Here is a 26,741-nt window from a genome sequence, read left to right as displayed (position 1 = left end):
TCTTCATGTGGCCTCCTTTTGATCCGTGTTCTCAATTACTCTCCTGCTTCCCCTTTCCCAGGGTCAACCTGCCTTCTGAGCAGGTTACAAAGGTCACTGTGGGGCGGTTGCACTTCAGCGAGACCACAGCCAATAACATGAGGAAGAAAGGCAAGCCTAACCCTGACCAGAGGTGAGCAGCAACATGATCTCTTCCTGGCTGTTATGGGGAGTGGGTGAGGAGGAAGGAGAAGAGGGAACCATTTGGTTAGTGGAGTGACATTCAGCTGTCTGCCATTTGGGAGCACTGCTGTTTTAGTCAAGGCATCTTGTTGGAGTGGGCAAAGGGATGGTGAGATCCAGGGGTTGGTTGTGAGCAACTCCACTGCCATCCTTGGAAGACACTGAAGATCATGAACCAGCAAGAAGCTGAGCTGGTCAGTGACAGCGAGTGGCCAGGACCTTGGGCTTACATCCCATCTGAGAGATGGTAGTTGTGCTCAAGCCATGCCACCTCTTCTCTTCTCCCCTCTGACAGCTTCCTGAGCATCTAACTCATAACGAAGCCTGCACCCTAATCAAGTTGCTCTTTTAACTGGGTGTGTGTGGTAGACTCTGGCCTGAATACTGGGCTAGCCCAGGCAGGTCCAGCTCATAGAGAAAATTTTTGCTAGTTGAAGGTGAAGCCAAAGGTGAGTAAGGGAGACTCTAATACAAGGTAGAAGAGAGGCTGGTTCTGAAAAAGGAAATAGCTGGAAATTAGGAAGATAAAGGGAAGAAAAGTAGGGGACGGGAAGGTTGTAATGTCAGGAAGGTGTAATGTGTCATAAATCTGATTCATCAGTACCTGCCAGACCTGGCCTTTTACACTTTATCTTCCCCCACCCCCACCTTTCTCCCCTTTCCTCCCCTCCCCTCTACCCAAAAAATTGCCTGCCTATGTCCTTAGACCAACATGGCTACAACCAAAAACCCAGAAACTGTTCAGAGCAGGGATATCACCCACATGTCATTGTGCAAAGCATCCCTGTCTGTTTGAGGGGAGTTGATACCAGCTGTGTCCAGGACAGATACCGGGCGGGGCACCTCTGTATGGGAAGCCAGTATCAAATATGTCCATCTTGGAATGAGTACTTTGCTGGTGCCCTTATAGGTATCTCTTGTTTGCAGGTACTTCATGCTGGTTGTGGCCCTGCAGGCACATGCCCAAAGTCAAAACTACACGCTCGCAGCCCATATCTCTGAGCGCATCATTGTCAGAGTAAGTCCACACTTTTCTGTCCTTCTGGACACCTCTCTCCGGCTTTTGGGAGCTCCACTGCCATTTGCTGCATTGTCTGGGATATGCTGCCAACTTTTCCTGCCTTTTCAGTGCTCCCCACTCTCAATCCTCATGCACTGAATGAGGAAGGCAGCCCACAACAACCAGCCAAAGAACCCCCATTTCCCAGCCTTAATAGAAATCCAGCGGGGAGACATGGACAGAGAAAGTGGCACATTCTTCAGGAGGGTCACCGAGGCTGGGTCTAGGGAAGGGGCTGTTTGGGGTGAGGGATCTGCATGGTCAGGATTGCCTTAGAGAGAGCCACTGCAGATTTCTCTAGACACATAGGCCCAAGGGGTAATGCCATCTGGAGCAGCTGAGGCAGCAGTGTTCAAGTTTGCAGGCAAGGCTGTGAGGAAGGATATTTAATCCGCAAAGGGCTTGGTTCTAGGAGCCTCCTACTGCCCTGGGGAGTGTTTCGGTTGGGGCTCGAGGACTGTAGCTCTGGGGAAGAAGCTGGGTCTTGTACAGCCACTCAGAAGCAGGAAGCAGTTAAAAAAAAAAAAAAAAAAAAAAGGCCGAGACACTATGATGATCTCAGCTCAGCTGCCTTTTAAGGGTTTTATCCATGTTCTGTAGCAAAGGACCAGGTTGGATGGATGGGGACCCTGGATTTTATAGACAAGTAGGTGCGTGATCAACTGCGCAGCTTCCATATAGACCTCCTGGGAGTAGTAAACAGTCTAGGATGTCCAGATTTATCATAGGTGCAGCCATAGCTTAATCTGCGCACAGATAGCTTTTGGCCAGTGTCTCCTCATGACATCCCAGCAGCACATCCCTGCATGATTCAGGGAGTGAGAGCCCATGCACTGTTCTTTCTATGGCAGTCCCCTGCACTTGGGCCATCCCTGTTCAGGTGATATGATGGTTGGAACAGCTCCAAAGGCTCAGGTGGCAGCTATCTCAGAATAGGAGCAATCTGGAAAGGAAAGGAATGGATGTGGACACTGCAGCTGTTTCTTTTGATCAGTTCCTGTAGGGAGAGCCTTGAACAGAGCTGTGTTTCAACTAGGAGAGAGCACTACACCCCCCAGGGCTGCCTCTTCACAAGGGGCAGGCAGGGCTTTGTGCTGTGGTCTCTGGGATAAGACTCCTGCCTTCGCCTCAGCCCACATAAAATTCCTGTCGCCCACTGCTTTGTCTGACTTAGCAGCATTGCCTTGCGCTGCTGCAGAGCTCTGCCTCACACCCCCATGGACTTACTTGTCATTCCCTGGCAGCGCTGCTGTGAGCCAGAGGCAGGAAAGGCAGAAAGGGTAGGGAGGGGTTATCCAAGCAAGTTGCCTCTCTAACTCTGCCTTGCAGGGCTGCTGTTGCTGGGCCTCAGGCTTTGTGTTGGTCCAGAAGGCTCACAGTTTAAGGACCTGTTACAAAGGGTGCTTCTCATGTCACTGGGTTCACAAACCTTTGCCAGTTAGACCCAAGCCATCTTATGGCTCTCCAGGTTGAGGGATCAGGCTGCCCCTGACAGTCATTCATGCAACATACACCTCATTCCCAGAGTAAGGTTGTGGCTGTACCATGTGGGCAGGCTGCAACATAGGTCCTGTCACTGCACTTTATTCCAGTTTTCCTTGCTTTTACATACATATGAGGGGTGAAACAACCCTGCTTGAACCAGAAGCTCTTTGCTTTTGCAGGCAACCACAAGAGCTTCTTCTCCTCTTGTAGTTCTAACGCAGGCAGCTTTCTGTGTGTGTGGGAGATGCCCACCACCACAGAGCCATGCATGGCACCCTGGCCCTTTGGTGTCTGTCTAGTGGAGTTAAATCAGTAAGGGGTGTCATGTAGAGCTCCCCTCTGCTCCCAGCTTACCAGCCCTTTCTTCGTCTCTCAGTAATCACTGCTGCCAATGAGACTCTCCAGTCACTGCTGCATTGTCTCTTCACAGGCCTCAAACCCAGGACAGTTTGAGAGTGACAGTGATGTTCTCTGGCAGCGGGCTCAGCTCCCTGACACAGTCTTTCACCATGGCCGAGTTGGCATCAACACCGACCGTCCTGATGAAGCCCTTGTAGTTCACGGCAATGTGAAAGTCATGGGTTCACTGATGCACCCATCCGATATCCGCGTGAAAGAGGACATCCAGGAGGTGAGGGCTGACCTGGGCCCAGCAAGTGGCTCTAAAGAGGGTCATGGCACTGGGGAAGAACATACACAGTTTGAGTGTTGACATGAGCCTGCTCCATGTGCCTAGCTGAGCTGGCAGTCTCAAAGAGTGAGGTCTATCCTAAGACCCTGGGATTTGCCTATTGCCTCCCAGGCTGGGCGTACCACAAGAATGCAACCACCCATCTGCTTGCTGGGCACAGGCTGTCTTATTGGGAATTCAGCTCTTTGGATTCTAGCTAGAACCAGGAAATGCAGAAGCAACAGAATGAAAACCATTGACCACAATGAACCAAACTTCATCGAACTGTAGAGCAGGGTTGGGCAGAATTCTGGGAAATGCCTTGATCAGTTCTTAATTTGCTTGCCCTGATTAATCCCTCAAAGCAAGGTCAAGTGCTATGAGGGACAGTATCATAGTGCTTAGGGTCGGAAAGGACCTAAACAGATCATCAGGTCCAACCCCCTGCCCTGGGCAGGAATGAGTGCTGGGGTCATAACACCCCAGCCAAATATCTATCCAGCCTCCTCTTGAAGAGCACCACCTCCCTTGGGAGTCCATTCCAGAGCCTGGCAGTCCTAAGTGTAATCTTCACATGCAGAACTTTCTCTGCCTTGTCCCCTGGTGTGTGAGGGTGGGTCACTCCATTTTGTTTTATTTGTTTGATGAAACCAAGAACTGGATTATAGTCCTGGTTGGTAGCTGACCTGGCCTAGCAGGTGGCCCTGGGGAGGTGGGTGTTCTTGTTCAGTGTCAGTGGAATCACTGCTGCAGACATTGGTGTGAAACATTGTTGTCTTCACTTATGGCTGCCTGGACCTAATTCTGGGACTTCTAGGAGTCAGCATCCTACTATAGCCTTGACCTGTGCTTGCCTCTTCCCAGGTGGACACCACTGAACAGCTGAAGAGGATCTCCCGTATGCGCCTGGTGCACTATAACTATAAGCCAGAGTTTGCTGCCACCATGGGGATTGAAAATACCCTAGAGACAGGTACACTACCCTGGACATCATCCTCACAGGTTCTACATAGGATATGTGTAGTTGTATTGGGTTATTAAAGCTTCCATGTCTGTTCTGCAAACTGCTATATGTGCATCAGTCAAGGTACACAAATCCTTCCACTGCTCTATTGGGTCCCTGGCCTCTGTGCTGAAGCCTCTCCCTTGTGCGCTGCAGCAGCCCAATAAACTAAGTGCACATACAATAAGGGTATAACTTGAGAACAGCCGGTAGCCAAAAGTCCCTTGCCTGGTTGCTTTTCATTGGCTGGAATTTAACCACAGTGTAAGCCTTCTAGGAACCAGTCACTTATAGACTGATATATGGTTAGTTGCCACACAGAGTGAAGGATTCATGTCAGCCACTGACTGATTTGTAGGAAATAGATGGCCATTTTGGAAAGTGACTTAAGGCATGGTCAGGTGACTGCATATCCTATGCATCATACATAAGATTTGTATGCCAATTTAAACTAGGTAGGGATCTGTAATGGATGGAGGTGCAGCTATCTGGGTTAACTCACATAGTAGGTGGTTATTACTCGCCTTGCTATTAGGTGGCAGGGGGAGTAGGTAATATCCATGTGCTAAAGTTCCACTCCAGGATGGATCTACCCTGAGATGAAACCTAAACTGATGTAACTTGCACAGGTAGTGTTTTTATTCTTGATCCCTTGAGGAGTAGTTCTACACTAGATTGGGTCATGTTACCCTGGTTTAGGGGTTTGCATTGTCTGCTTGCCAGTTACACTGGTATAAAAAAGTTTCATCTGTTCTTGTCCTCAGGGGCTGGAACCATTGAGGTCCATTGATCCAATGATACTATTTTTCTGCAGGTGTCATTGCTCAGGAAATAAAAGAGATTCTCCCAGAAGCTGTGAAAGACACTGGGGACCTGGTGTTTGCCAATGGGAAGACCATTGAGAACTTTCTGGTGGTGAATAAGGTTAGTTCCTCCTCCAGAGAGCACCACTAATGAGAACAAGGTTCAGGAGTACAACTGGGACATAGGTGGCTTGGGCTTGATCCTACAGGGTCACAAGGGAATCAAGACAAGACAAGGTCCAGACTAGAATCAAGAGTCAAAGGATCAGGAACAGGAGGGCCAGAAAGCTGAGATCTGTATGGGACTGAGATCTAGGTGGTCACTTCAAGTAGAACCATGGGCCAAGGGAGTTGGGAGCTGGAGAGTGTGGAGCAAAGAAGTCAGGTGCTGGAGTCTGGAACAAGAAGTCTACAGGCAGAAGCTCAGGAATAAGGAGTCAGAAGCCAAGGGCTAGACAGAAAGGGATCTGTTCTGTTGAGTAGCCTACTGGGTACTGAAAAAGCTGCTGGCAGCTGGGCCACCTGGAAATAGGCTGCTGGCAGCCAGACCTACTCAGGTAAACAGCACCACCTGGGGAAATCTAGCTTGCCTGTCTGCCTGCTGCCCTGATTCTTGCAATGAGAGGTTGAGGGTGGGGATGGCAGTGAACTTCAGCATGCCAGGTGTCGTTTCTTTTGCCCTCTTGAACATAAAGTTGGAAATGAAATTGAGTCACAATCCCTCTTGCTCAGAGTACTTGCTTGCCTCATAGATTTTATAGGTATCATACAGAAGGTGTGGAAGGGACCTTGAGAGGCCATCTAGTTGAGCTGCGAGCCTGAGGCAGGATCATGCCTATCCAAACCATCTTATACAAATCCATTGTCTTGCCTCTTAGCAAAACTACAGTCCACCCTGACACAACACACAATATAACACCCTAATCTGCCACAGGTAAAGCAGCAGGGACAGTGGCAGCCAACATCCTGCTGCTGCAGAGATTATTAAAATATGCTTGAGAGATCCCAGGAAGAGGGCCAGGCCCCCTGCTACAGAGAAAGGCAAAACCTCCATAGTCTATTTCAATCTGACCATAGGGTAAAATTTCTTTCGGACCCCAAATGTGACGATCAATCTGACCCTGAGCCAAGGGGCAGACCCACTAGCCAGGAACATCTGGGCTTAAGTCTCCATGGGAGCATTGGCACACTCCGGTCAAAATCCTCAGCCTTTGCTGCAGTCAGTACCAAGTGCCTCTGAGGAAAGCTTTAAAAAAACAAAAACAAACCAAAAAACCAAACAAACCCTTGACACATGTAGAAGCAGGAGGGGAGAAAATCCCCATGTGGCAAACAGCAAAGTCCAGAAGCTTGGGGAAATACCCATAGCAGAACATAGGCATAGTGATCATCCCTGACCAGTGGCTGACCAACCTTTTGAACACCTCCAGCGATGAAGAGGCTGCAACTTTCCTAGGCAGTATATTCTACTGCCTCATTGTAACTGAAATCTTTCCCGAGATCCGGTATAATCCTACTTTGCTGCAACTTCAAGCCATTGGGCTGTCCTACAGCCTGCAGACAGATAGAAAAGGGTGTTTTCCCTCTTCTTTATGGCAGCCCGTCAGGTATTTGAAGACTGCTATCAGGTCCCTCTTAAGCACCTTTTCCACAAGCTGAACATGTGTATTTCATTTCAGTCTCTCCTTGTATGACTTACCTTCCAAGCCCTTTGTCATTTTTGTCACCTGCCTCTGGACCTTCTGTACCTTCTCCACATCCTTTTTAAAATGCAGAGCCCAAAACTGCACACAGTACTCTAGATAAGGCCTAACCATTGCTGAGCAGAGAGGCAATCGCTTCTTGTGTCTTGCACCTAATGCTTCTTGTAACAGGGGGCTCTCTTGGGGCCGGTCTGCCATTGGCCCGCCCACCTGTTTCTGGGCCAACTGCCTGTCTCCTCACCTGCCATGCCTTGTTGTTTCTTAGCTGTGGTGTTAATTAAGCGGGAGGCTGCCCATTCTTGCCCTGATGCCAGGGGGTGCTATCTGCGGCTCCATTCCTCCCCTACACCACAGCGCAAGCCTCGCAGATGGCATCCAGGTGACAGTGCTCCTGGCCTACAGCCAAACCTAGCTTAGCCCTTGTTGTCAGGTCCCAGACACACACATTCATACCGCCCTCTTCACTAGGGCCTCTCACAGGGTCTCTTCCATGCATCAACAACACATACCACCTTGCTCCCTCTCTCAGAGCAGACCCCTTCAGCCATAGGCTTTATCTAGCGCACACCTTGGGTGGCAGATGTACCATCTTTTGGGCCTCTCCTGTGACCCTCACCGGGGTAGTGGCCAGCCAGTTACCCAACTGGGGCCAAGTTTGCCCTGGCCCCTCCCAGGGCAACTCTATTCATACTCATACACACACAAACTGGGGCTCCACATCTCCACCCCTTTGCACTGAGGCCACAGGACGTCCCTCCCTGGTGGGGGCTCAGGTGGCCATAGCTATGCCTGGCCCCACCTGGGTCTTACACCCTCTTTGGGTTCAGGTGACCATAGCCATGCCTGGCCCCCTTGTATCCGCAATATTGTGGGGGCTAGGGGTTAAGGCACCCCAACCCACCTTTCACCAGGGTGGTAACTGGCCTGTCATTTTCTGGAGGCTCCTGCACCACTGGGAGCCCCACCAGGCCACCCACTCCCAGCAGAGTGCAGTTTTAGGTTATGCCCAGGACCAAGGAGCCTCCAAACCATCCCCCAAAGCTCCTGCCCTTACCTCCAAGATGTTTCATACAACCTTCCAGCCAGGTAATGTTTCTGCCATTAGGGAACTGCTCTGTATATATAGGTGGCCAGAGTTCTAAAATGGCTGCCGTAGTCAAGCACCTGCTGGCTGTTTGGCTCAGCCCTTAAAGTGGGAGGCACCAACGGTGCCTTGCCACACTTCTATTGATGCATCTCAAAACCATATTTATCTTTTGTGCAGCTGCATCACACTGCAGACTTATAGTGAATCTATGAGCCACCAAGACTCCCAGATCCTTCTCTGTAATGCTGCCATCCATCCAGGTGTCACCCATTTTGTGTTTGTATTTTTGATTATTCTTCCCTAGCTGTAGCACTTTGCATTTGTCAGCACTGAATTTAATCCAGTTAGGTCCAGGCTAGCTTTCCTATCTGTCAAGATCCTTTCAAGTTGCGCACTTGTCCTCCAGTGTGTTTGCAGTCCTTCCCAGTTTTGTGTCTAAAGCAAACTTGAAGTCCAGATACACTATATCCCCAGTATTCCTTTCATTCACCCAAATGTCAAAGGAGGAGATCAAGTTTGACATGATTTATTCTTAGTAAATCCATGTTGGGTGCCTGTGATCTGCCTTTCTTTCTCCAGAAGCTTGCAAATGGACTTCCTTAGAATATGCTCCAGTAACTTCCTGAGTCAAATGAGGTGAGGCTAAGGCCCCCTTTACATATGCAGGTAAAGACACAAATGGATCTAATGCATAATCCACACAATCGTGCCATGTGCCATGCCACATGTGCATGGCAGGGGGCGCAATTGTAGAATTGCACATTTAGTTCCAGTTGTGCCTTATTACAAGTGTAGGGGGAGTCCGATCCTGGGCTTCCCCTGCATTGGCAAGCAGCAGGCTGTCACAGCTGGGAGCCCCCTTTGCTGAGGGGTCTCCCAGCTACAGAGGCCATGTGCAGCCAAACTGAGAGTCCTGCACCTGACAGGGCTCTGAGTCCCAGCTGTGCCACATGTGCAACCAGGACCAAGAGCCCCATCAGGTGTGGGACTCTCAGTCCTGGCTGTGTGTGTGGGCTGGCAGGTTTCACGCACCCCTGGCCCTGGGGATTTTATGTATCCCCAAGCGTTGGGGATTGCGGCAGCCATGATCCCCCAGCCCCAGGGGTTTCAATTGCCCCCAAGTCTTACACATATGTGAGACAGTTGCTATCCCAAGAGAGCCTAGTTAGGACCTGTCCCAGTTAGGACCAGGCACAGCGGTGAAAGAAAAGCTTCAGGGATGATGAAACAACATTGGTGGGACCACTTCTGTGCCGGTGGGACAGTACTGCAGTTAGAACTGATGGGGATGTGTGGACTGGAGCTCTTTCATTTTACTGAGGAGGCTGCAGTTGGTGGGATGGTATCTTTGGGGCCCCCTGATCTTTGGAACTCAGTTTTCACCTAGGGCACAGGCTGCAAAGTAGCTCAGGTCTCACAAACTGTTGCATGTGGAGCAAAGTATTGAGGGTGGGGAGAGGCAGGAGAGAGAGGATTTGTGCTGTTTATTTCCAGTTTGGCTGGGCAGGGGAGGGGCTAGGTGAGCAACAGCTTTGTAACAGATAAAAACTGTACATGCTGCCAAGAACACCCAGTACTGGAGACAGTGCCTTTATCTGTTTTGCTGGTGCAAAGTAAAATAAATCCCTTGCAAATGTTTATCAGTTCCAAACAGCTGTGGAGAACTTGGCTGGGTTTCCTGATGCACCGTTCTACATGGCCCAGTGCTGATGGGTGGTCTGGAACCTTTCCGTTGGGCTCGAGCAGATTTTGAACATTTCAAGAGGGAAAACTAGTTTTGATGGGCAGCCTGATCTGGCCAGGCCACTGCCCACATGTGTGTCTATCCCTATGCTCCCAGAGAAAACTCATTCCTTCTGCTTCTGCCCCTGGCAGGAGCGGATCTTCATGGAGAACGTTGGGGCTGTGAAGGAACTTTGCAAATTGACCGACAACTTGGAGACCCGCATCGATGAGCTGGAGAGGTGGAGTCACAAACTGGCTAAGCTCAAGCGCTTGGACAGTATGAAGTCGACTGTCAGCTCTGGGACCTTCAGGTAGGGCCAAAGGCAGGAGGCAGAGGAGCAGGGAAGAAATGTGCACCCTGAATCACAGGCAACCCTAGCACTGCAGGGTGGGGCACTGGGAGATTCTGCCTTGGATAGGGGCAGCCCCTTACAGCTACAGGGAGCTCAGCACCAGGGAGAATGAAGTGAGATTTCCCCTTAGGCCCAGACCCTGGGGCAGAGTTAAGGCTATTGCAGCAACTCATTCTGCAGTGACTTTCACTCTTTCAGGGCTTTGAATCCCCGGGCTCTCTGAGCCAGATTCTCTAAACGTGCCATGCGAGTTTGTTACAGACGGGCTACCACCCCTGAACTCCACCTTCACCGAGCTTTATGGCTCTGTGTGCTGCCAAAGCCTACCCACTTCAAACCTTTCTTCTCCCTTTGCAGCCAAGCAGGAAGTCAGTTCAGCCGTGCAGGAAGTGTTCCCCACAAAAAGAGGCCCCCCAAAATGGCTAGCAAGGTAAGAAGGCATTTTCCAAAGGAACAGGAGTTGTGTTAGGTGGTGTGCAAAGCATGAGGGTGTGTGTCAGGACACTGTTGTGCATGTAAGCCTTTTGCATTGTTGTGCTTCTGCTGGAGGGCAGGAGAAGCTGGGGTGCGGCTCTGGGGAGCTGCATGGTGTGTTGGGGGTAGGGGTGCTTGAATGGAGATGTTACACCTACATGTTACGCCTACACGTGCCCAGGACTGCCTAGTTAGTACCTACTGGTACTGTGCAGTCCTGGCAGTGCACAATTATTTTTAGACACTGCATCACCATAGTGATGAGCTACGGTTACAAAGTGTTGGCATCACGGTTTGTGCCTGCCAATGCTACGTCACCATAGTGATGAGCTACATCACCATAGCTCATTGCTATGGCAATGTAGTGTCTTGTGTAGATGCACCCAGTAAGTTGTACCAGCACTGGGGAGTCCCTCTGTCTCCAGCACTTTCAGTATTGTTACCTGCCTTACTGCCTTCAGATCCCCGGGCCCACCTATCCCCTACCACTGCCAGTCTCCTGTAGCCACTATCTTCCTACAGTCACTTCAAGTGCAGCACTGTTGGCCAGTGTCTTCTAGAGCAGTTGTTCTCAACCTTTTGTACCAGGACCTGTTTGTAAACATTGATGGCTAGTCCTGACCCAGTAAACAGTTTAAGTAGAAAACAGCCCCCTGGCCCCTCACTCCTGACCCCGATTTCTGGGGGTGTGTTTGGGGCATAGGGGGCCCCAAGCAGTCCCTTGCAAGTTGGAACTCTGCCAGCCTCCAAGGGAAAACCCATGGTTTCCCATGTTTTTCTCCTTTAAAGGAGAATCCTATTTTAAAGTTTGATCCATTTTTTAAGTTTGTTTGTGACCCTTACATATATTCTTGCAACCCACTTTTGCGTCACGACCCACAGGTTGAGAAACGCTGTTCTAGAGGAACTGTCCTACTTATTCTTCAGTGATAGTGAAGGGCATTATATGAAGCAGGAGGAATGGCCTCCTGCTGGGGTGGGGGCAGGAAGTCCTCCCCTTCCAGGGAAGTTTAAGGCAGTAGAAAGAGCTGCCTTACGGAGTTCAGCACCGTACAAGCAGTTGATTCCCCTGCATTTGTCCTGCAGTCCCCGTCTCCTGTCACAGAACAAGCCTGCATCAGCCAACGCTTCCTCCAGGGTACCATCATCGCTCTGGTCATCATCATGGCATTCAGGTGAGTGACTGCCCCCCTGGCTGCTTGTCCATAGCATGGCAAGCTACTTTCCTCAGTCACGCACAGTACAGCAAAGGGATAACCTCGGGGTCTTTTCAGCTGGCTATCTCCTGTGTACCATTTTAAAAGCATCTTGCTCACCCAGCGGGTTGGGTATCTCCTTCCTCCGGTCACATCAGTGTTGCTCAGGTTCATGGTTCCTGGTCCAGGTTCAGCTTTAGAGTAAGCAGGCACAATTCACGTTACTTTCTGTGGGAGCACCAGCAACTTAGGGCTGAGTCTGAGCCCAATCCCTTGCTTGCTTCACCATCACTTCCCCTTATAGCCCTGCGGCTCATGCAGCCAATCTCATTGTTGTTCCCTGTATCTGTGAATGCCTTTTCTACCCTAGAGCCCTGCTGTTCTTCATATCCCTCCCAGGCCACCATTTGCCATTTGCCAGAGCCCCATCAGCCATGACCTCTACCCAACAGAAGAACTGCATGTATCAGACATGTCATTCATTGCATGCTCTCCTCAGTGTAGAGAGCTCAGCTACTCCATGATCATCCACAGGCTGAGCTGTGGTCAGTGCATAACAAATAAAAATACCTCTGCCTTAACTGCTGGCCAGACCAATTGATCCACTCCAGGGAGTTCTAGGTAAATGCTCATCTCTCAGGGTGGCCTTGTTGCTCATGGCAACTGGTGAAGCAACCTGACATCAGCCTGTGATACCATAGAGGAGCAGACAATAGAAGGGTTCTGCATGAGCCATTTGTGAGTACCACCAGGGCTGGGAAGTTACTGACCTACAGCTGCCCATCTAGCCTGGATTGGGTATAGATCAGATGGCGATGCATTGACTTGCTCTGGTGGGAGAGTCACTACTCCCCTGCTGCAGAGTCGATACTCACCCTCACACTTAAAATTCTCTCTCTTCCCCAGTGTGGTGTCCATGTCCACTCTGTACGTGCTGAGCTTGCGCAATGAGGAGGACTTGGCAGATATTGATGGGTATGTATCTCCTGCCCTTCCCCCTCCCTTCCTCCAGGCACAAATTCTCTGTGGTTTCTCTCATTGTCTAGTGGCTTGCTGGTATTTAAACAAAGCCAACAAGCTGAAGAGAGAACAGAGAAGGGGTGGAGGGCATCTACCCCCACATAAACCACTTAACTGCAGTGAACAGAGATTAAAGGAATGGTAGTCTTGTGGCCTGGGGCCAGTAATCTGGTGGCTATGAGGGATTGACTAGAGAGGAGGTAGGGTAGGGAGATTGGTTGAAATACAACTGTGGAAACAAACTCCTCCTGAGAGTGAGTTGTCTGACAGTGGACTGGACTAGACAATTCCCTGGAGGATGGATTGAAGGCCGTGAGGGAGGAGATGGTGGGGAAGAGATGGGATCCAGACGCCTTTTCCATCTTTGAGTCCTGCCCATCATTGAAATGAAATGTTCAGGGTTACTCAAATAGCCTCTAGAGAAGTGTTTGAAGAATCACAGGGTAGAATTTGCCCTCTGATTAGTGCCTTTAAAGAGTATACATTGCCAATTATGAGATTGTTAACCACTGGCAGTGGAGTTCTGCTGGAGTGTGCTTGCCAAGGCTAGAGGGCAGAGGCAGCTTTGTGCCCATTGAGCCTCCTCAAGATTAAAAAGAAAAGATAAGAAAATAAATATGCTGTTGTTTGGCTATGAAGACATGTCTATAGCACCCATTGTGATGGCTATTCCTGGGTGGCTAGAGCAGTTGGCTGCAGATCAAAATACTTGGGGCAACTCCTTGACTGATGTGAATCAGCAGTCTTCCACTGATGCCAGTGGAGGGAGGCTGGGTTGCACTTGCTGAGGGTCTGACTCTCCAAATGGTGCCCCAAGGCAGGAAAGAGCATCAGCGGGATGCCTGTGATCTGCTGCCTCGACAACAGCAGGCAGAATTTTTGAGTTGCCTACAGTCATGTCAGGCCTCATGTTACTGAATTACTGACTTCTTTCTCTTTCTCCTTCTCCCCTCCCACTTCCTCCCATTTCTTCCTTTTCCCTTCTGCTCCATTTACTTTTCCCTCCCAATGCATTTTCTTTCCACTGTTTGTTTTTTTTCCCCTTTTCTCTTCCTTCCTTTACCTTTTCATTTCTGATGCCCTCCTCCTTGTTCTCCCTCTTGCTCTCCCCCTCTCGTGTCCTTTTGTCCCACTCCTCTTCATTTCTCTCCTCTTCCCTTTCCCTTCCGGCTGCCCTGCAGCTCTTTTGCTGTGCCCACTGCCTGCCTTCTGGCCCTTTTCCGGCACAGGGGTCCCAGGGTCCCAGTCGCTTTATGTCCACGGTATGTTACTTTTCTTTCATTATACTGTCATTTGAGTGCTGTTTCCTGTCTACTTCCTCTTTTCTTCTCCCTTCCATCTAAAGAATGGCAGGCACTGACACTCTTCAACAAAGCAAGAAGGAAAGGGGGAAAACCAGGGTTAGAAAAGGGCCAGGATCAAGAGGTTATGTGAGTTGGATGGGTGTCCTTCAGCATAAGTGTCCTATAGGAAGGAGCACAGAGGCCAGTAGGTAACATAGAAGATGGGACTGGAGGGCCCTGAGGGAATTCGAACAGTAAGCAGCTGAAGGCCAAACAAAATGAAGGCATATGTTTAGTAGGTCACAAGCAGGGAAGCTGCGAGAGACTCTGTCAGGTGGCTGGACCACTAAGGAGAAAAGGAGACAAGTAAAGAGGAGAGTGATGCTTCAGAATAGTTGACAGGTATAGAAACTTGCTCTTGCTCATGCTGAAGTGGCTTTCCTGACTGCCATGGGAGTGCCCTGGAGTACAGTATTGCCCAGCTAAGTGAGGGGCCAGAGTAGTTCCCAAACCATCTCTTGGTATATGTCTCTTTTGGGGAGACACCAATCTGGCCTCACAATTCTTAGGCCCTGTAAAGCCGAAGCAGTGCAAGAGACCAAGATGTCATAAGAGGAGACATGGGAATTACTTAATAAGTTAAAAGGGCAAGTGGCCACCCTGATCAGCTTTTCAAAGGGAGTTTAGGTTGGGCTGCTGCTTAAACGTACAGTGTCCCCCAAATAAGCAGTTACCCCCAGACAACTGAAGGAAGCAGGTATTTTTGAAAGAGATCCTGGAAAGTATAGCTTAGTAAGTCTTAGGGCCTTGTTACATGTTGCACTTAGCACAAGTTAACTGCATGTACAACAGTAGCATCCAAATGTTCAAGCAGTAAATCACATGTGAAGTGTCATTTTAGTGTAGCAAAGTTAGGCCTTTTTTGGTGAGGAGTATCTCCAGAGCTTATTACCTAACGTGTGTTGAGCTAATGTCAGATTGCTCCATACTTTCAGGAAACTGGTGCGGTGGGGAGGGGTTGGGAGCCCAACAGAGCTGTTTGTTGGGCTCCCAAACCACCTTATTGCATCGGAGCCTTGAACTGGCTGTTTCTTGGGTTCCAGCCCTCACATTCACTGCACTGGAGGGTGCTTGCCAGGTCTCCCTCCTGCATACCCCTCCACCACACCAGAGCTTTTTGGGTTCTCAGCTGATGCTGAGATCCAGCCCCCACACTGTACAGGAGCTGGTTTAAGGCTCAGGCATGGTGCAGGGGCTGGGAGTGACACTGGCATGGCATGGAAGCTAGTCCCAACACTCACACCGCACAGGAGCCTTGAACTATCTCTAGTGTGATACCAGGTGATTTTTGGTCTTGGACCTGGGATCACACCACAGCCAGTTCAAGACTCCAGTACAGTCATACAATCTATATTTAGATCATAGTAAGTATTAACATGCAACTGCTTGGAAAACTTTAAGTTACTTTAATGCATACTACGATCTAAATATAATACGTGTTAAGTAATGAGTAACAAGGCCCTTACTTCAGTGCAGAGACAAGTGTCTGAATTGCTGGGAGCCTTGGCTCATAGATTCATTGCGAGTCTGCAGTGTGATGCAGCTGCACAAAAGGTAAATAAGGTTTTGGCTAGTTTTCATCACAGTGGTAACAGCGCTAAGGTTGCATACAGAGCCTGGTGTTGTAAGACTATAGCTGTTACTGATCTTAAAAAGGAAGGAACAAATCTAGCAGAAGATGCAACAATGCTTTAACTAGGGAAGATGGTGAGGAACTCTGAGAATGATTGAAGCAAGTGAGGGGGTGGATAGGTAATATGATGGTAAAAGAAATGTGGTGTTGATATACACAAAGCAGGCTGCGTGGGAAGACAGAATGGATATAGTCTTCTTGAGCTCTAAATGTGACCTGGTAAGGAAAATACCAGGGTATCATTGTAGAAAGCTCATTGGAATACCTCTGCTCAGTAAGCAGCTGTACACCAAAAGAAGTGTGAAGGCTGTAAGAGAATGGTACCGGAGACTAATCCCAACAGCATTATCTGATGAAGTTGTATTAATGAATAGATTGCTTTTGCTTAGTGTCCTGTCACAGAATCTTAGAGTAGTATGGCAGAAAGGGACCTCCAGAGGTCATCTAGTCCAGCTGTCTGCCTGAGGCAGGATCATGCCTATCCAGACCATTCTATACAAATCCATTGTCTCACCTCTTAGCAACACTAGTCAACCCTGACATAACACCCTAACCTGCCACAGGTAAAGCAGGGGGGCTATGGCAGCCAATATCCTGCTGCTGTAATGGTTGTTAAAATACATTTGAGAGATCTGAGGAAGAGGGCAGTGACCCCAAAGGCAAACCCCCCCACAGCTTGTACTTGTCTGACCATGGGGTAAAATTCCTTCTTGACTCCAAATAAGGGAAACAGAGTCTGACTCTGAGCAGAGAGGCAACATCATTTTGTTGGCTGCCCCTAGACTCTCTCTAATTTCTCCTCCTCCTTTTTAAATTGTGAGGCCCAAAACTGCACACAGTACTCAAGATAAGTGCTGAGCTGAGAGGTGTGATCACCTTCTGTCTTGCACGTAATGCTTCTACTGATGCATCCCAAAACCTTATTAACCTTGCATGGCATCACACTGCAGATCCATAGTGAATCTATGAGCCACCAAAGTTCCCATATTCTTCTCAGCCAGGTGTCACCCATACTGTATTTTTATTTTTGATTATTCTTCCCAAGGTGTAGCACCTGGCATTTGTCAGCACTGAACTTCATCCTGTTAATTCCAGCACAGCTGTGCTGTCTCTTGAGAACCTTCTGAACTGTGCTCCCATCCTCCAGCATGCTTGCAGTCCTTCACAGTTTTGTATCATCTCCAAACTTGCTCAAGAAGCTTTCTATACCAGTACCCAAATTACCCATTGAATAAATGAGGTGAACAGCACTTGGCCCAGGACAGATCCTTGTGGGCCTCCACTCAAAACCTTCTGCAGTTCTGACATAGATCCATTTATAATTACCCTTTGCATGTGGCTGTTGAGCTAGTTGGTTTTCTACCTTACAGCAGTTTTATCTAGCCCATATTTCTCCAATCAGTTTATAAGAAGCTCATTTGGGATCTTGTCAAAAGCCTTAGTGAAGTTCAAACAGGCTATATCCACAGTCTTCCCTTCATCCATTCAAGTAGTTACTTTGTCAAAGAAAGAGAACGTTTGTTTGACATGATTTGTTCTTAGTACATCCAAGCTGGGTTCTTGTTATCAGTCTTCCCTCCTCCAGATGCTTGCAAATGGACTTCTGTTGGATACGCTCCAGTACCCAGGTACTGAGGTGAGGCTAAGTGTAGTCTGTAGTTCCCTGGGTCCTCCTTATTGCCTTTTTTTAAAAAAGGGGTACTACATTGGCCTTTTCCCAGTCATCTGGTACCTCGTCTGTCTCCCGCAACTTTCCAAATATTATTGCCACAGGCTCCAAGATACCCACTGACAATTCCTTCATTACCCTGGGATGAAGTTCACAAGGACCTGCTTGCTTAAATTTGTTCAGACTCATCAAAAGCTCTCTGACTGTCTCTTTTGCAGTCTTTTGCTCTCTGACTGTCATCTCTCAACTTGCCTCCTTCCTTATTCAGATAATCTTTATTAAGTGTCTGGTTGCACCTTAATTATTTTGTGAACACTGAGGCAAAGTAGCTTTTGAGTAGCTCTGCCTTTGCATCTTCTAAGAGTTCCCCTTGGCTATTTAACAGTGGGGACTCACAGCTTCCTTGGTCTTTCTCTTCTGGCCAAGATGCTTATAGAACCTCTTCTTGTTGTCTTTAATCTTCCTCACCAGGTACAGCTCATTCTATATCTTGCCTTCCTGATTTTGTTCTGCAGTTTTTTGCTATTTTCTGGTACACTTCCTTGGTGACCTGCCGTTTTTTTCCATTGCCTGTATGCTTTTCTTTTGCATTTGAGGCATCCTAGAAGCTCCTTAAGCAGCCACATTGGCCTCTTACTCTCCTTCTTGTGCTTTCATCATGTTCGAACCATTTCTTGTTGGGCTTCCAAGACTGCCCTTTAGAAGCTTCTAGCCCTCCTAGGCACCTTTATCTTTCAGTCTGTCTTCCCATGGCACCATGCCTACTAACTCCTTAAGTCAGTTGAAATCTGTCTTTTTGAAATCCAGCATCTTAGTTCTGCTGCCCTCATACTTTCCCCATCTCAGGATCTGTCATCAGTCCTGATCATAGTATGTCAAGAAGGAAAGTGATGTGGGCAGGGAAGAGTACAGAGAAATCCGAAGTCCCTCAAAGAGACGGGATTAAATGGGTGGGACTGTTCAGTTTGGAGAAGAGATGAATGCTAGAGAGGAAAGTATAAGCTAGTGAACAGGGCAGAGGTAGTAGACTGAACACTTCTTTTCTCATTGATTTCTAACAGTCCAAGTGTGAGGGGGCATTCAGCAAAATGGAAAGGGCAGGACAGTTGAAAGGGACAGAAGGAGACCCATCACACAAAGCTTAATGAGCTCATGGGACAGCAGTGATAGAGACCAGGGGTGTGGGTAGGGTTTGAGCAAAGTCTAAGCATGTACACAGGTAAGGACACTGTATGGTTACTTAAGGCAGCCCAAGAAAGGATGTGAAAACTCATATTGACCCCTGACTGATTGGGGATGAGAAAACACCTTCTCAGGGTCAGGCTGTGCCATAATCAATCAAAGAAGGCCCTGTCTGAAGCACATGGTACTTCTCGCTGTCAGACCTTGGAGGCAGCTGGACCCCTGTGTGACCTGCTCTGGTAGTCCTGGTGTCCTGACCCCCTTCCCCATACTGTTTCCTTCTTTCCTTTCTCAAATCTGGCACTCTTCCCCTTTCCTGCCCTGCTGTCTCTTGCTAACCTTCATCCTTCCCCATTTCTATTCCTGCTCTTGCTGTCACTCCACACCCTCATATACCATCTGCCATCACTGCACAGCCCCTTCTTACCTGCCTTCCCTCCAGGTGTAGACAAGCATCCTTGGTGGTTGCATCCTGCCCTCTAATGCACACTTTCCTGCATTTCAGATCAAATCAGAACTTTGACAAGACGGAGGTTGTACATTCCACTATGTCACCCAGTGCACCCAGCAATGGAGCTCCCTTACACAGTATGTACCATGATAGGGCTGGTGCTGGTTCCCAGATACTCTGATATAATTTAGTGCATAAGATATAGCCTTATCTCAGCACTGATGGTTCCTGAGGATTGTCATATGCCAGAGATGATATGGCTATGTCACAGCAAGGGGGGCTCACGGGAACTGAACTTTGATGAATGGGAGTAGCCATGTCTTAGACCATAGCTGTCAGTGCTGCTGATGCTATCTTGCCCTTCTGGGGCTGGCTCACTCAAGCTCCCCCTTTGTCTTGCAGTCACAACAAACATGCACAACGTGCCACATGGCATGTCCAGCCAAAGTGTGCTAGCATGCTTCAGCCCTCCATGCTTCTCCACCTGCTGTTCTGCTACTCCCACCAATGCATCCTCTGTTGCTGTCTCTGAGACCAGCCCCACACATGCCACCAACCGGATGGGTAAGCACAGCCCATGCAAATAGGATGTTGGGAATTACTAAAAATGGAATTGAAAACAAAAGAGAAGATGTTATTATACCATTGTATAAACCCATGATATACCCACACCTGCATGCAGTTCTGGGATTTAGTAGAGGTAGAAGAGGGACAGGTAAGGGATGATTAGGGGTATGGAGAGGGTTCTGTATGAGGAGAAACTAAATAGGCTAGGACTTGAGTTTAGAGCAAACACAACTAAAATAGAATATAATAGAGGTCTATAAAATGAATGATGTGGGAGAAAGTAAATAGGGATTTACTACTGGTATTACTTGCTCTCACCGTACTAGAACTATGGGATGTAAGATGACATTATTAGGTAGCAGATTTAAACAAACAAGAAATTATTTTTCACACAGCATGTAATTAACTTGTGGACCTCATTGTTGCAAGATGTTGGGGAGGCTGCTAATTTAACCATGTTCAAAATGTGACTGGGCAGATTCATGGAGGACAGGTCCATCAGTGGGCATGAAATATGATAATTAGGGCTGCAGTCTCTTGAGTTTGGACTTCCTAGATGTCTGAATCCTGGAAGGTGTAAAGGAGGAGGGGCAGGGGTCAGGTTAGTCTGGACAGGCAGTGCATAAATACTCTTCCCCTCAGCACCTATACTGCCACTGTGGGAGACATTGGGCTACGGGGGCTGAAAACATCACTGGGGTTGAGTGCTTCATCCTTACCATGTATTGCAACCTCCATGTCTGTGTTAATTTGGAGCCAAGGCTGGATGGGCCATTAGCCATGCCTTACTGTTAGCTGTTCAGGAGCCAGTTTGCTCCATTCTTCTCTGTCTGGTGCTTCAATGTGAAGAGCATCTGCCCTCGACATGATATCACTCAGCAGCCCTGGGGCAGTTGGCCCTGACCAATGGTGTCATTCATTGACCATTAAACACTGCACTTGCCTGAACTGCACTTGCCTGAACTTTGCTTTCACCCTGGGAGTCTGGACTTCCCTTGTCAGGGGTCCTCTGATTGCTGCTTCCAGACCAGACCCCACACCCACATGGCCCTCTACACCTCTGGAGTTTGCTTCAGGCACGTATGGGTGGGGATGGGCTCACCTCATTACAGAGGTAGGAATACATCATGAGGGAGGGGTGGGGGGTAGGCAACTCCAGTTCTTCCTGGTTACGAGCTACATGTCCTCTGAGTTGAGCTCACGCCCTGTATGCTTGGAGAAACATTTGGTCTCAGATATCTATGCCCAGTGGGGAGATCTGCCTTGCTATGGAGCAGTGGTAATTCTCTCTTTGAGCTCAGCCTCCCCGCTCTCTGAGCTCAGTTGCTTATCTTCTTCTGCCCGCAGACCAAAGCCACACATCACTTCTGCCAGTGACGAATATCAAAGCCAAATCCAGGGGCATCACTGGGAAAGTGATGTCCCACACAAAGTGGACAAAGAACCCTGAGAGATCGCAGGGCTTTGGCAGCCCCAATGCCAGCCCGTCCTCCCCCTTCACCCACATCCAGAGCAAGTCCAAGTACATCTCCCAGCTCTCACTGTCCCGCAACAGCTTCCCACAAGGGCAGGCCCGGCAGCAACGCAGCGTCAGCCTATCGGGGAGTGAGCGGCCCCAGGTGGCAGGTAAGTGGACCTCCCGTCTCCTCTCTGCACTCTGGTTGGTTAAATTCATGTGATAGTGGATAACCTGAGACATCTTAGTGGTAGATCTCTCATCTCCATCCCCTGCACCCTGTCGCCCTGCTCTCTAAAGCTGAACCTATACTTCAGTCCCACACAACTTAAACTGTCTCCCTGCACCCTCTCACAGAAGCCAAAGCTGTATTGAACACCAAAGCCCCCTCTTTGAATGAGCTATACCCCCCTGACAGAACCCTTAATACTTTCTATCTCACACAGTACATTCCAGACCCAGACCTGCTGACCTCTGTTTCCCCACACTTTGGCCACACCTATGACTATCTGCGGGGTGCCAGTCTCCCAGTCCTGCCTGGGTGTAACAGAAATCTTGATTGGGAACTGACAGAGTACCCAATACCAAAGTGATGGCCTTGGTATTGAGGCAGCATCTCACTCCATCACACTCCACAACCACACAGGCTGTGAGTTTGAGAGGTCGGCAGAAGAAGTCCAGAACACACGGTGTAGCACCCATTGCTGCTTCCCCAACATGATGGCTGTCATGTGCAGTCAGGTTGACACTCCCTTACCTCCCTGCACCATCAAACAGGACTAGTGGGTTACACTGGGTGTCAAAGACAAGAGCTGCCAGGTCGTGGTGCATGCCTGTCCATTTGCACATGACTATCCAGACTGTAGTACCACTTGGTGGACTTCAGTGGAGCTGCATCTGCTTACACCAGCTCTGAATTTTTCCTAGTGCTTTTAAAGCCCTTTGGGGGATGACGGTCTTTAAAGCCCTAGAGATGAAGTTTTCAGAAATGCCAGATGTTCAAAGTGCATCCAGTCCCTATATACTACTTCTTGCCTTGAGTTCTCTCAGCTCCCTGCCTCTGCCACATCAACCCCCAGCCTCCCAGCTCATTTAGCCTTTTCCACATCAAACCCAAGTAACTAAATGGGCAACTGAAATATGCAATTTTAGGCACATGATGGTGCCAGAGCAAAAGGTGTGGCCACTACCACAATGGTCTGCAGACTGGGTTGGGTTTGAAGGACATGTCTATCTCTTTGGGGATATGGAGAGGGCTTATCGCAATCCCAAGTGTGTTCCACCCCAACACCTGTGGTGGAGGTGAAGAACCTATAAGAGGACAGCTCAAGTCCAAGAAGGAGCTGGGGTAGAGCCTTTTCCTGGCTCGGTCTCCTCTGCCAGCGCAACAGAGAGGCTCAGGGTTGATGTCACAGAGGCAGAGAAGGCCCCTGTTCTGATAGGTGCAGAAGTGGTGGTGCAGGGAGCTACCTGTGTGTAGAGCCAGGGGGGGGTGAGGTTAGGATATTCTGGGTGGCCTAAGGGAGTTTGGATGGGGATTTAGGAACTTACCCTCAGGCTTCTCTGAGAAAAGCATTATGCACCCAAGATGCAAGAGACTTTATTTTCAGAGGGACAAGCACCCCAGCTCACTTAGAAGCCTCCGGGGCCTATGAGCACATGGCTGTTCCAAAAACTGGCAGTTGCTTATGAAGGGAAGGAATTTGTTGGAAGACACTGGCTGTAGCCCTTACTGACAAAGGGCAGCCTGCTGCTCTGCTGTGAGATGCTGCAGGCAGGGACCAGCACAGCCTGGTGGAGGTGGAGGGAGATGGGGAATTAGTGATGAGGGTGAAGGAATCCACAATGTGGCAGTGGTGGGGAGAGCTGGCCTCACAGATGTCCCTCCCAACCCTAACTTCTCTGCCTCTTCTCAGACTCGTGGATACTTTCACCTCCTCTGTAACCTCTCCCCTGTCTTGCAGGCTCAAGCCCTTTGCTCCACTCCATACAGATCGTAGAAATTGGCATGGCCATCACATCCCAGTACTGTGCAACTAGCGACACATGCAGGTGAGTGAGGGCCTGGTTCGTGCTGCCCAGCATTGATGGCAGCAAAAATGTCTGCACGGCAGATGGAAGCTCTTGTTTTGTGTGGGCCAGGTTCAGCTAGTCTGGCTTCCCTGACACAGCCCTGCTACTGTGCCATAGCCTGCCTTGGCCTTCTTGTTCATTCTCCATCACACCCTCAATCCTTGGCTTCTTTGCTGACAATGCCAACAAGGAGATTCGTTACTGCCCAGCTCAGTAATGGTTACGATGTACTCTTTTGTCCCAGTAGGGAGTGGTCTGAGTCACTCCTCCAGCCCATTCCAGGAGGTCTGTAGTCCTCTAAAGACTTTGGGTTGCTGCTGTCTGAGGCCTCATTTGGCAGGGATGGGTGGAAGGGTCTATCTCTCATGGCTGATCCTTGGGCCCAGCTCCCGACTAGAGTTTTGTTGGAACTGGTGAAAAGAGGCCATCAGGCTGAGGTCCTTTGAGACAAAGTAGGATCACAGGATTCTTTTCTGCTCAAAAAGCCTGCACAGCCCTACTAGGGTGATGGCCACATTGCTGGAGGGTGCAGGATGCCCTCCCCTATTGATCTTTCTCCGAAGTAGGTTGCATTGATGCTAAACCTTGGTCTTTCTTCATTTGTCCCCACAGGATGGGAAACCTCACCTACCGTATTCCCATCAGCCAGCTCACAGCAGTGAACACCAACATGACCTTGGAGATGAAGTGAGTCAAGGGGCTTGTCTCCTGTTGGTTTCCATTCCTGAGAGAGTGGGGGCCACAGGGAAGAATTTAGCAGTGACCTCGTGGAAGCAGGGGACTAACAGAGTGACAATTTGAGTGGAGAAGGCACAAAGGGCTAATAAGGGCATGGGTGCAAAAGGAGAGGGGCAGAGTGGGAAGAGGAGGCAAGTTTTATGTGAGATGGAGAACAGGTTCTACTCTGAGCAGTGGGAATAATCAGATTGCAGGGTCATGGTTCAAGAGCTAATATTGGGAGAAGGAACAGAAAGGTATGGGGGGGCACTATGAAGGCAGGGGTGTGTAGTGTATGAGGGGGAAGTGATGGGTAATGGAGTACTGTATGAAAAGTCTGGCTCTGATAGGGCATAAGGGAAAGGTGCATGAGAGAACTAAGTAGCTTGCTTTCTGGGACTGATGGGAAGGGGCAGTTTGTGGGGTAGCCATGAGTGGGGCAAGGCATGCAGGGGGCAAGATGGGAAGGAGCAATTTTTGTGGGGAGGGGTGTAGCTGTGTGAAAGGAGAGACCGTTGTTTGAAGGAGCAGTTTGGGAGGTAGCTGTGAGTGGAGTAGACTACATGGATGTGGTGGAAAGGGGCAGGTCATGAGAAGCTGAGTACGGAGCGGGCTGTAGAGCTGGGGTAACAATGGAGGGAGTGGGAAGCTGCTGGGGTTCTGTTTCAGAGCCACCAACCTCTAATGGTGGTAGCTCCCTGTCTCACTTCATGCACATCTCTTCAGTGCCTCTTCGGCTGTGTCCATCTACCTTTGTGGCATTAACTCCAGCAGCCCGTGTCAGGATGCCGTGAGTGTCGACAGCTCCACCAGTACAACAGGGACCCAGGTAAGGATGTGGCATTCCTCAAAGGACAGAGGCCATGTCTACACTGTAAAACAAAATGAACAGACTTGAGCAAGCTCTGGCCTGGGGAGCAATCTAGCTGCAGCAACACCAAGCTTGGGGTCAGCCAGTTGACCCTGCTTCTCAGTGCGCTGCTTTGTCTCCAGCCCCACAAGGTGAGGGAATTACCTCACTTCTGCCAAACCCCTTGAATCAGGCTACAGGCAGGGCCCTGGATACTGTGCAGCACGATAGCCTCAGAGCCTTCAGCAAACCTCCAACCTCAGGAACACTGTTGTCATGTTAACTTTATATTCCTCTATTCCCATCCCCATACAGGCCTCTGGGTTTACATTAACAATGTCCTTTCCTTCCTTATCCTGCTGCTGCACCCCCTGCACTACTGTTTACCTCTGTGACACCATCCTCTTTAAGACCATTTGTTTCCTTATTCCTGACCCCTTTCCTCTCACTGACTGCTCTGTCTGCACCTACTAATTTAGTGGTGTGATTTCTGTATTTTCCCATTAACTCTGTGGGACAGGACATTTAGCTCTCCTCTTTCTACAGGCAACCATTTTTGCCTCCTCCCACCCTGCAGCTCCCCTAATAAAGAGGCCACTACACCAGCCGCAGGTTTACAAATGGGGTATCCAGCTTTTAACTTAAATCATTTAAACCCACGCGTATGCAGATCTCCTCACCCAGCATTTTGCAAGGCAGTGTGAGCATGGCACCTTTGCAAACAAATTGCTGTCAGCTCAGCCAACCTCCCTTGCTATGGCACTTCTGCAGCTGGACATGTTTCTCCAATGGCCAGCACAGGATATTGGGTTCCCTCCCACACATGTTACTCCAGTTCCACCACTGGTGTCTGGGACCCTAGTCCTTTCTCTGGGCTTTGCAGGATGATGCCTGAGAAGCCAATGCAGTGGAGCCAGATGTTTTATATCTGTGTCACCAAGGGTACCTAACACCAAACATTAGGGATTCCACTGTTGCATGTGAGCCATGTGCAGTTGTTTAGGAACCACAGCTCTTACATCTGTGCAGGAATGGAACTAGATGGTCCTTGAGGTCTGCTTCTAGAATTCAGTGACCATGTCTTCTCCTTCCCTTCAGGAAAGGATGCACCGTTGGCCTATAGTAATGCTGTCATTCCAGGAATTCACCTACCACTTTCGGGTAGCCTGGCCTGTAAGTATGAAGATGTGCTTTACACTCTCTGCTGTCTAGGGCAATAGTGCAGTGTTTCACATCTGAACTTATGGGACCAAGACAGGAGCCAGGAAGAGCAGCCCCCATTGCTAAAGTCTCCTACCCTGGTCCAGTCTCAAGTCCTCTTTCTTATGGGAGGAACTTGTGAGAGCCCTACCACCCATTGTCCTTCTCACCACAGGGAGGCACAGATAGCTACATTGCAGGAGGAGGGGAGTTCGGTGGGCTGCAAGAAGCCAAAACTTACTAAAGCACAGGGGGAGGAGCGGAAGAGGGGAAAATGTAGAGCTCGTGTCTCAAGCTCAACAACTGATGGGAGACTGTTGGCCTGTTTTTCAGTCAGCTGGGAGGGGGTGGGGAGCCACATATGAGCTTGGCCAGGTAATCCTCCTCTTCCTCAGAGCACAGGTGGGTGAGTTCAGTATGGATTCTCACCAACCTGAGAGCTTCCCTTGATGTTCTCTGTCTCCTGCAGGGCCACACCAACTGCAGCGCCACAACTGAGCAAATGGGACATCATTTCACTGACTATTATTTTCAGTTTTATTGGCTCTGCAAGTGAATCCTGGCAGCACCAGTGCCCTTTAATGGGAGAGAGGAAGGGAACTGGTGAAATCTTCTAGACTGCTCCATACCTTCCTCTGAGAAACTCCCAAGTCCCAATGTGCTCCTGCCTTCCTCTCTAGACTCCAAACTGGAGACAACATAGACACTGAGTGCAAAACAAGCAAGGAACATGGAACAGTGCAACTGTGCCACGATACCTATAAACACCATATCCCACAATGCCCCGAGGAACTCTTTC

The 26,741-nt window shown here is 49.3% G+C and overlaps 1 protein-coding gene and 1 long non-coding RNA gene across 6 annotated transcripts in view; one reads left to right on the top strand and one right to left on the bottom strand.

Annotated features, from left to right (window-relative positions):
• The window catches only part of MYRF (myelin regulatory factor), a 110,633-nt gene extending 83,898 nt beyond the window's left edge, over positions 1 to 26,735 (top strand). For all 5 annotated transcript variants that reach the window (XM_014521033.2, XM_025206950.1, XM_014521032.2 and 2 more), the window contains 17 exons: positions 62 to 172; positions 1,150 to 1,240; positions 3,198 to 3,398; positions 4,302 to 4,410; positions 5,255 to 5,364; positions 9,909 to 10,069; positions 10,469 to 10,541; positions 11,672 to 11,760; positions 12,688 to 12,756; positions 19,134 to 19,216; positions 19,482 to 19,643; positions 20,994 to 21,272; positions 23,067 to 23,154; positions 23,788 to 23,862; positions 24,619 to 24,721; positions 25,841 to 25,915; positions 26,412 to 26,735. In XM_014521033.2, the coding sequence (XP_014376519.1) occupies positions 62 to 172; positions 1,150 to 1,240; positions 3,198 to 3,398; positions 4,302 to 4,410; positions 5,255 to 5,364; positions 9,909 to 10,069; positions 10,469 to 10,541; positions 11,672 to 11,760; positions 12,688 to 12,756; positions 19,134 to 19,216; positions 19,482 to 19,643; positions 20,994 to 21,272; positions 23,067 to 23,154; positions 23,788 to 23,862; positions 24,619 to 24,721; positions 25,841 to 25,915; positions 26,412 to 26,498 (1,966 nt within the window). In that variant the 3' untranslated portion in view covers positions 26,499 to 26,735. The remainder of the gene's footprint in view (positions 1 to 61; positions 173 to 1,149; positions 1,241 to 3,197; positions 3,399 to 4,301; positions 4,411 to 5,254; positions 5,365 to 9,908; positions 10,070 to 10,468; positions 10,542 to 11,671; positions 11,761 to 12,687; positions 12,757 to 19,133; positions 19,217 to 19,481; positions 19,644 to 20,993; positions 21,273 to 23,066; positions 23,155 to 23,787; positions 23,863 to 24,618; positions 24,722 to 25,840; positions 25,916 to 26,411) is intronic.
• Positions 24,629 to 26,741, bottom strand: part of LOC112550674 — a 6,625-nt gene continuing 4,512 nt past the window's right edge. Inside the window, exon 3 of the long non-coding RNA XR_003094625.1 lies at positions 24,629 to 24,764. This is a non-coding gene — a long non-coding RNA (uncharacterized LOC112550674). The remainder of the gene's footprint in view (positions 24,765 to 26,741) is intronic.

The sequence above is a fragment of the Alligator sinensis genome, unplaced genomic scaffold (genome assembly GCF_000455745.1).
Source record: "Alligator sinensis unplaced genomic scaffold, ASM45574v1 scaffold437_1, whole genome shotgun sequence".
In the NCBI taxonomy this organism is placed as follows: Eukaryota; Metazoa; Chordata; order Crocodylia; family Alligatoridae; genus Alligator; species Alligator sinensis.
This window is presented reverse-complemented; position numbering and strand designations above follow the sequence as displayed.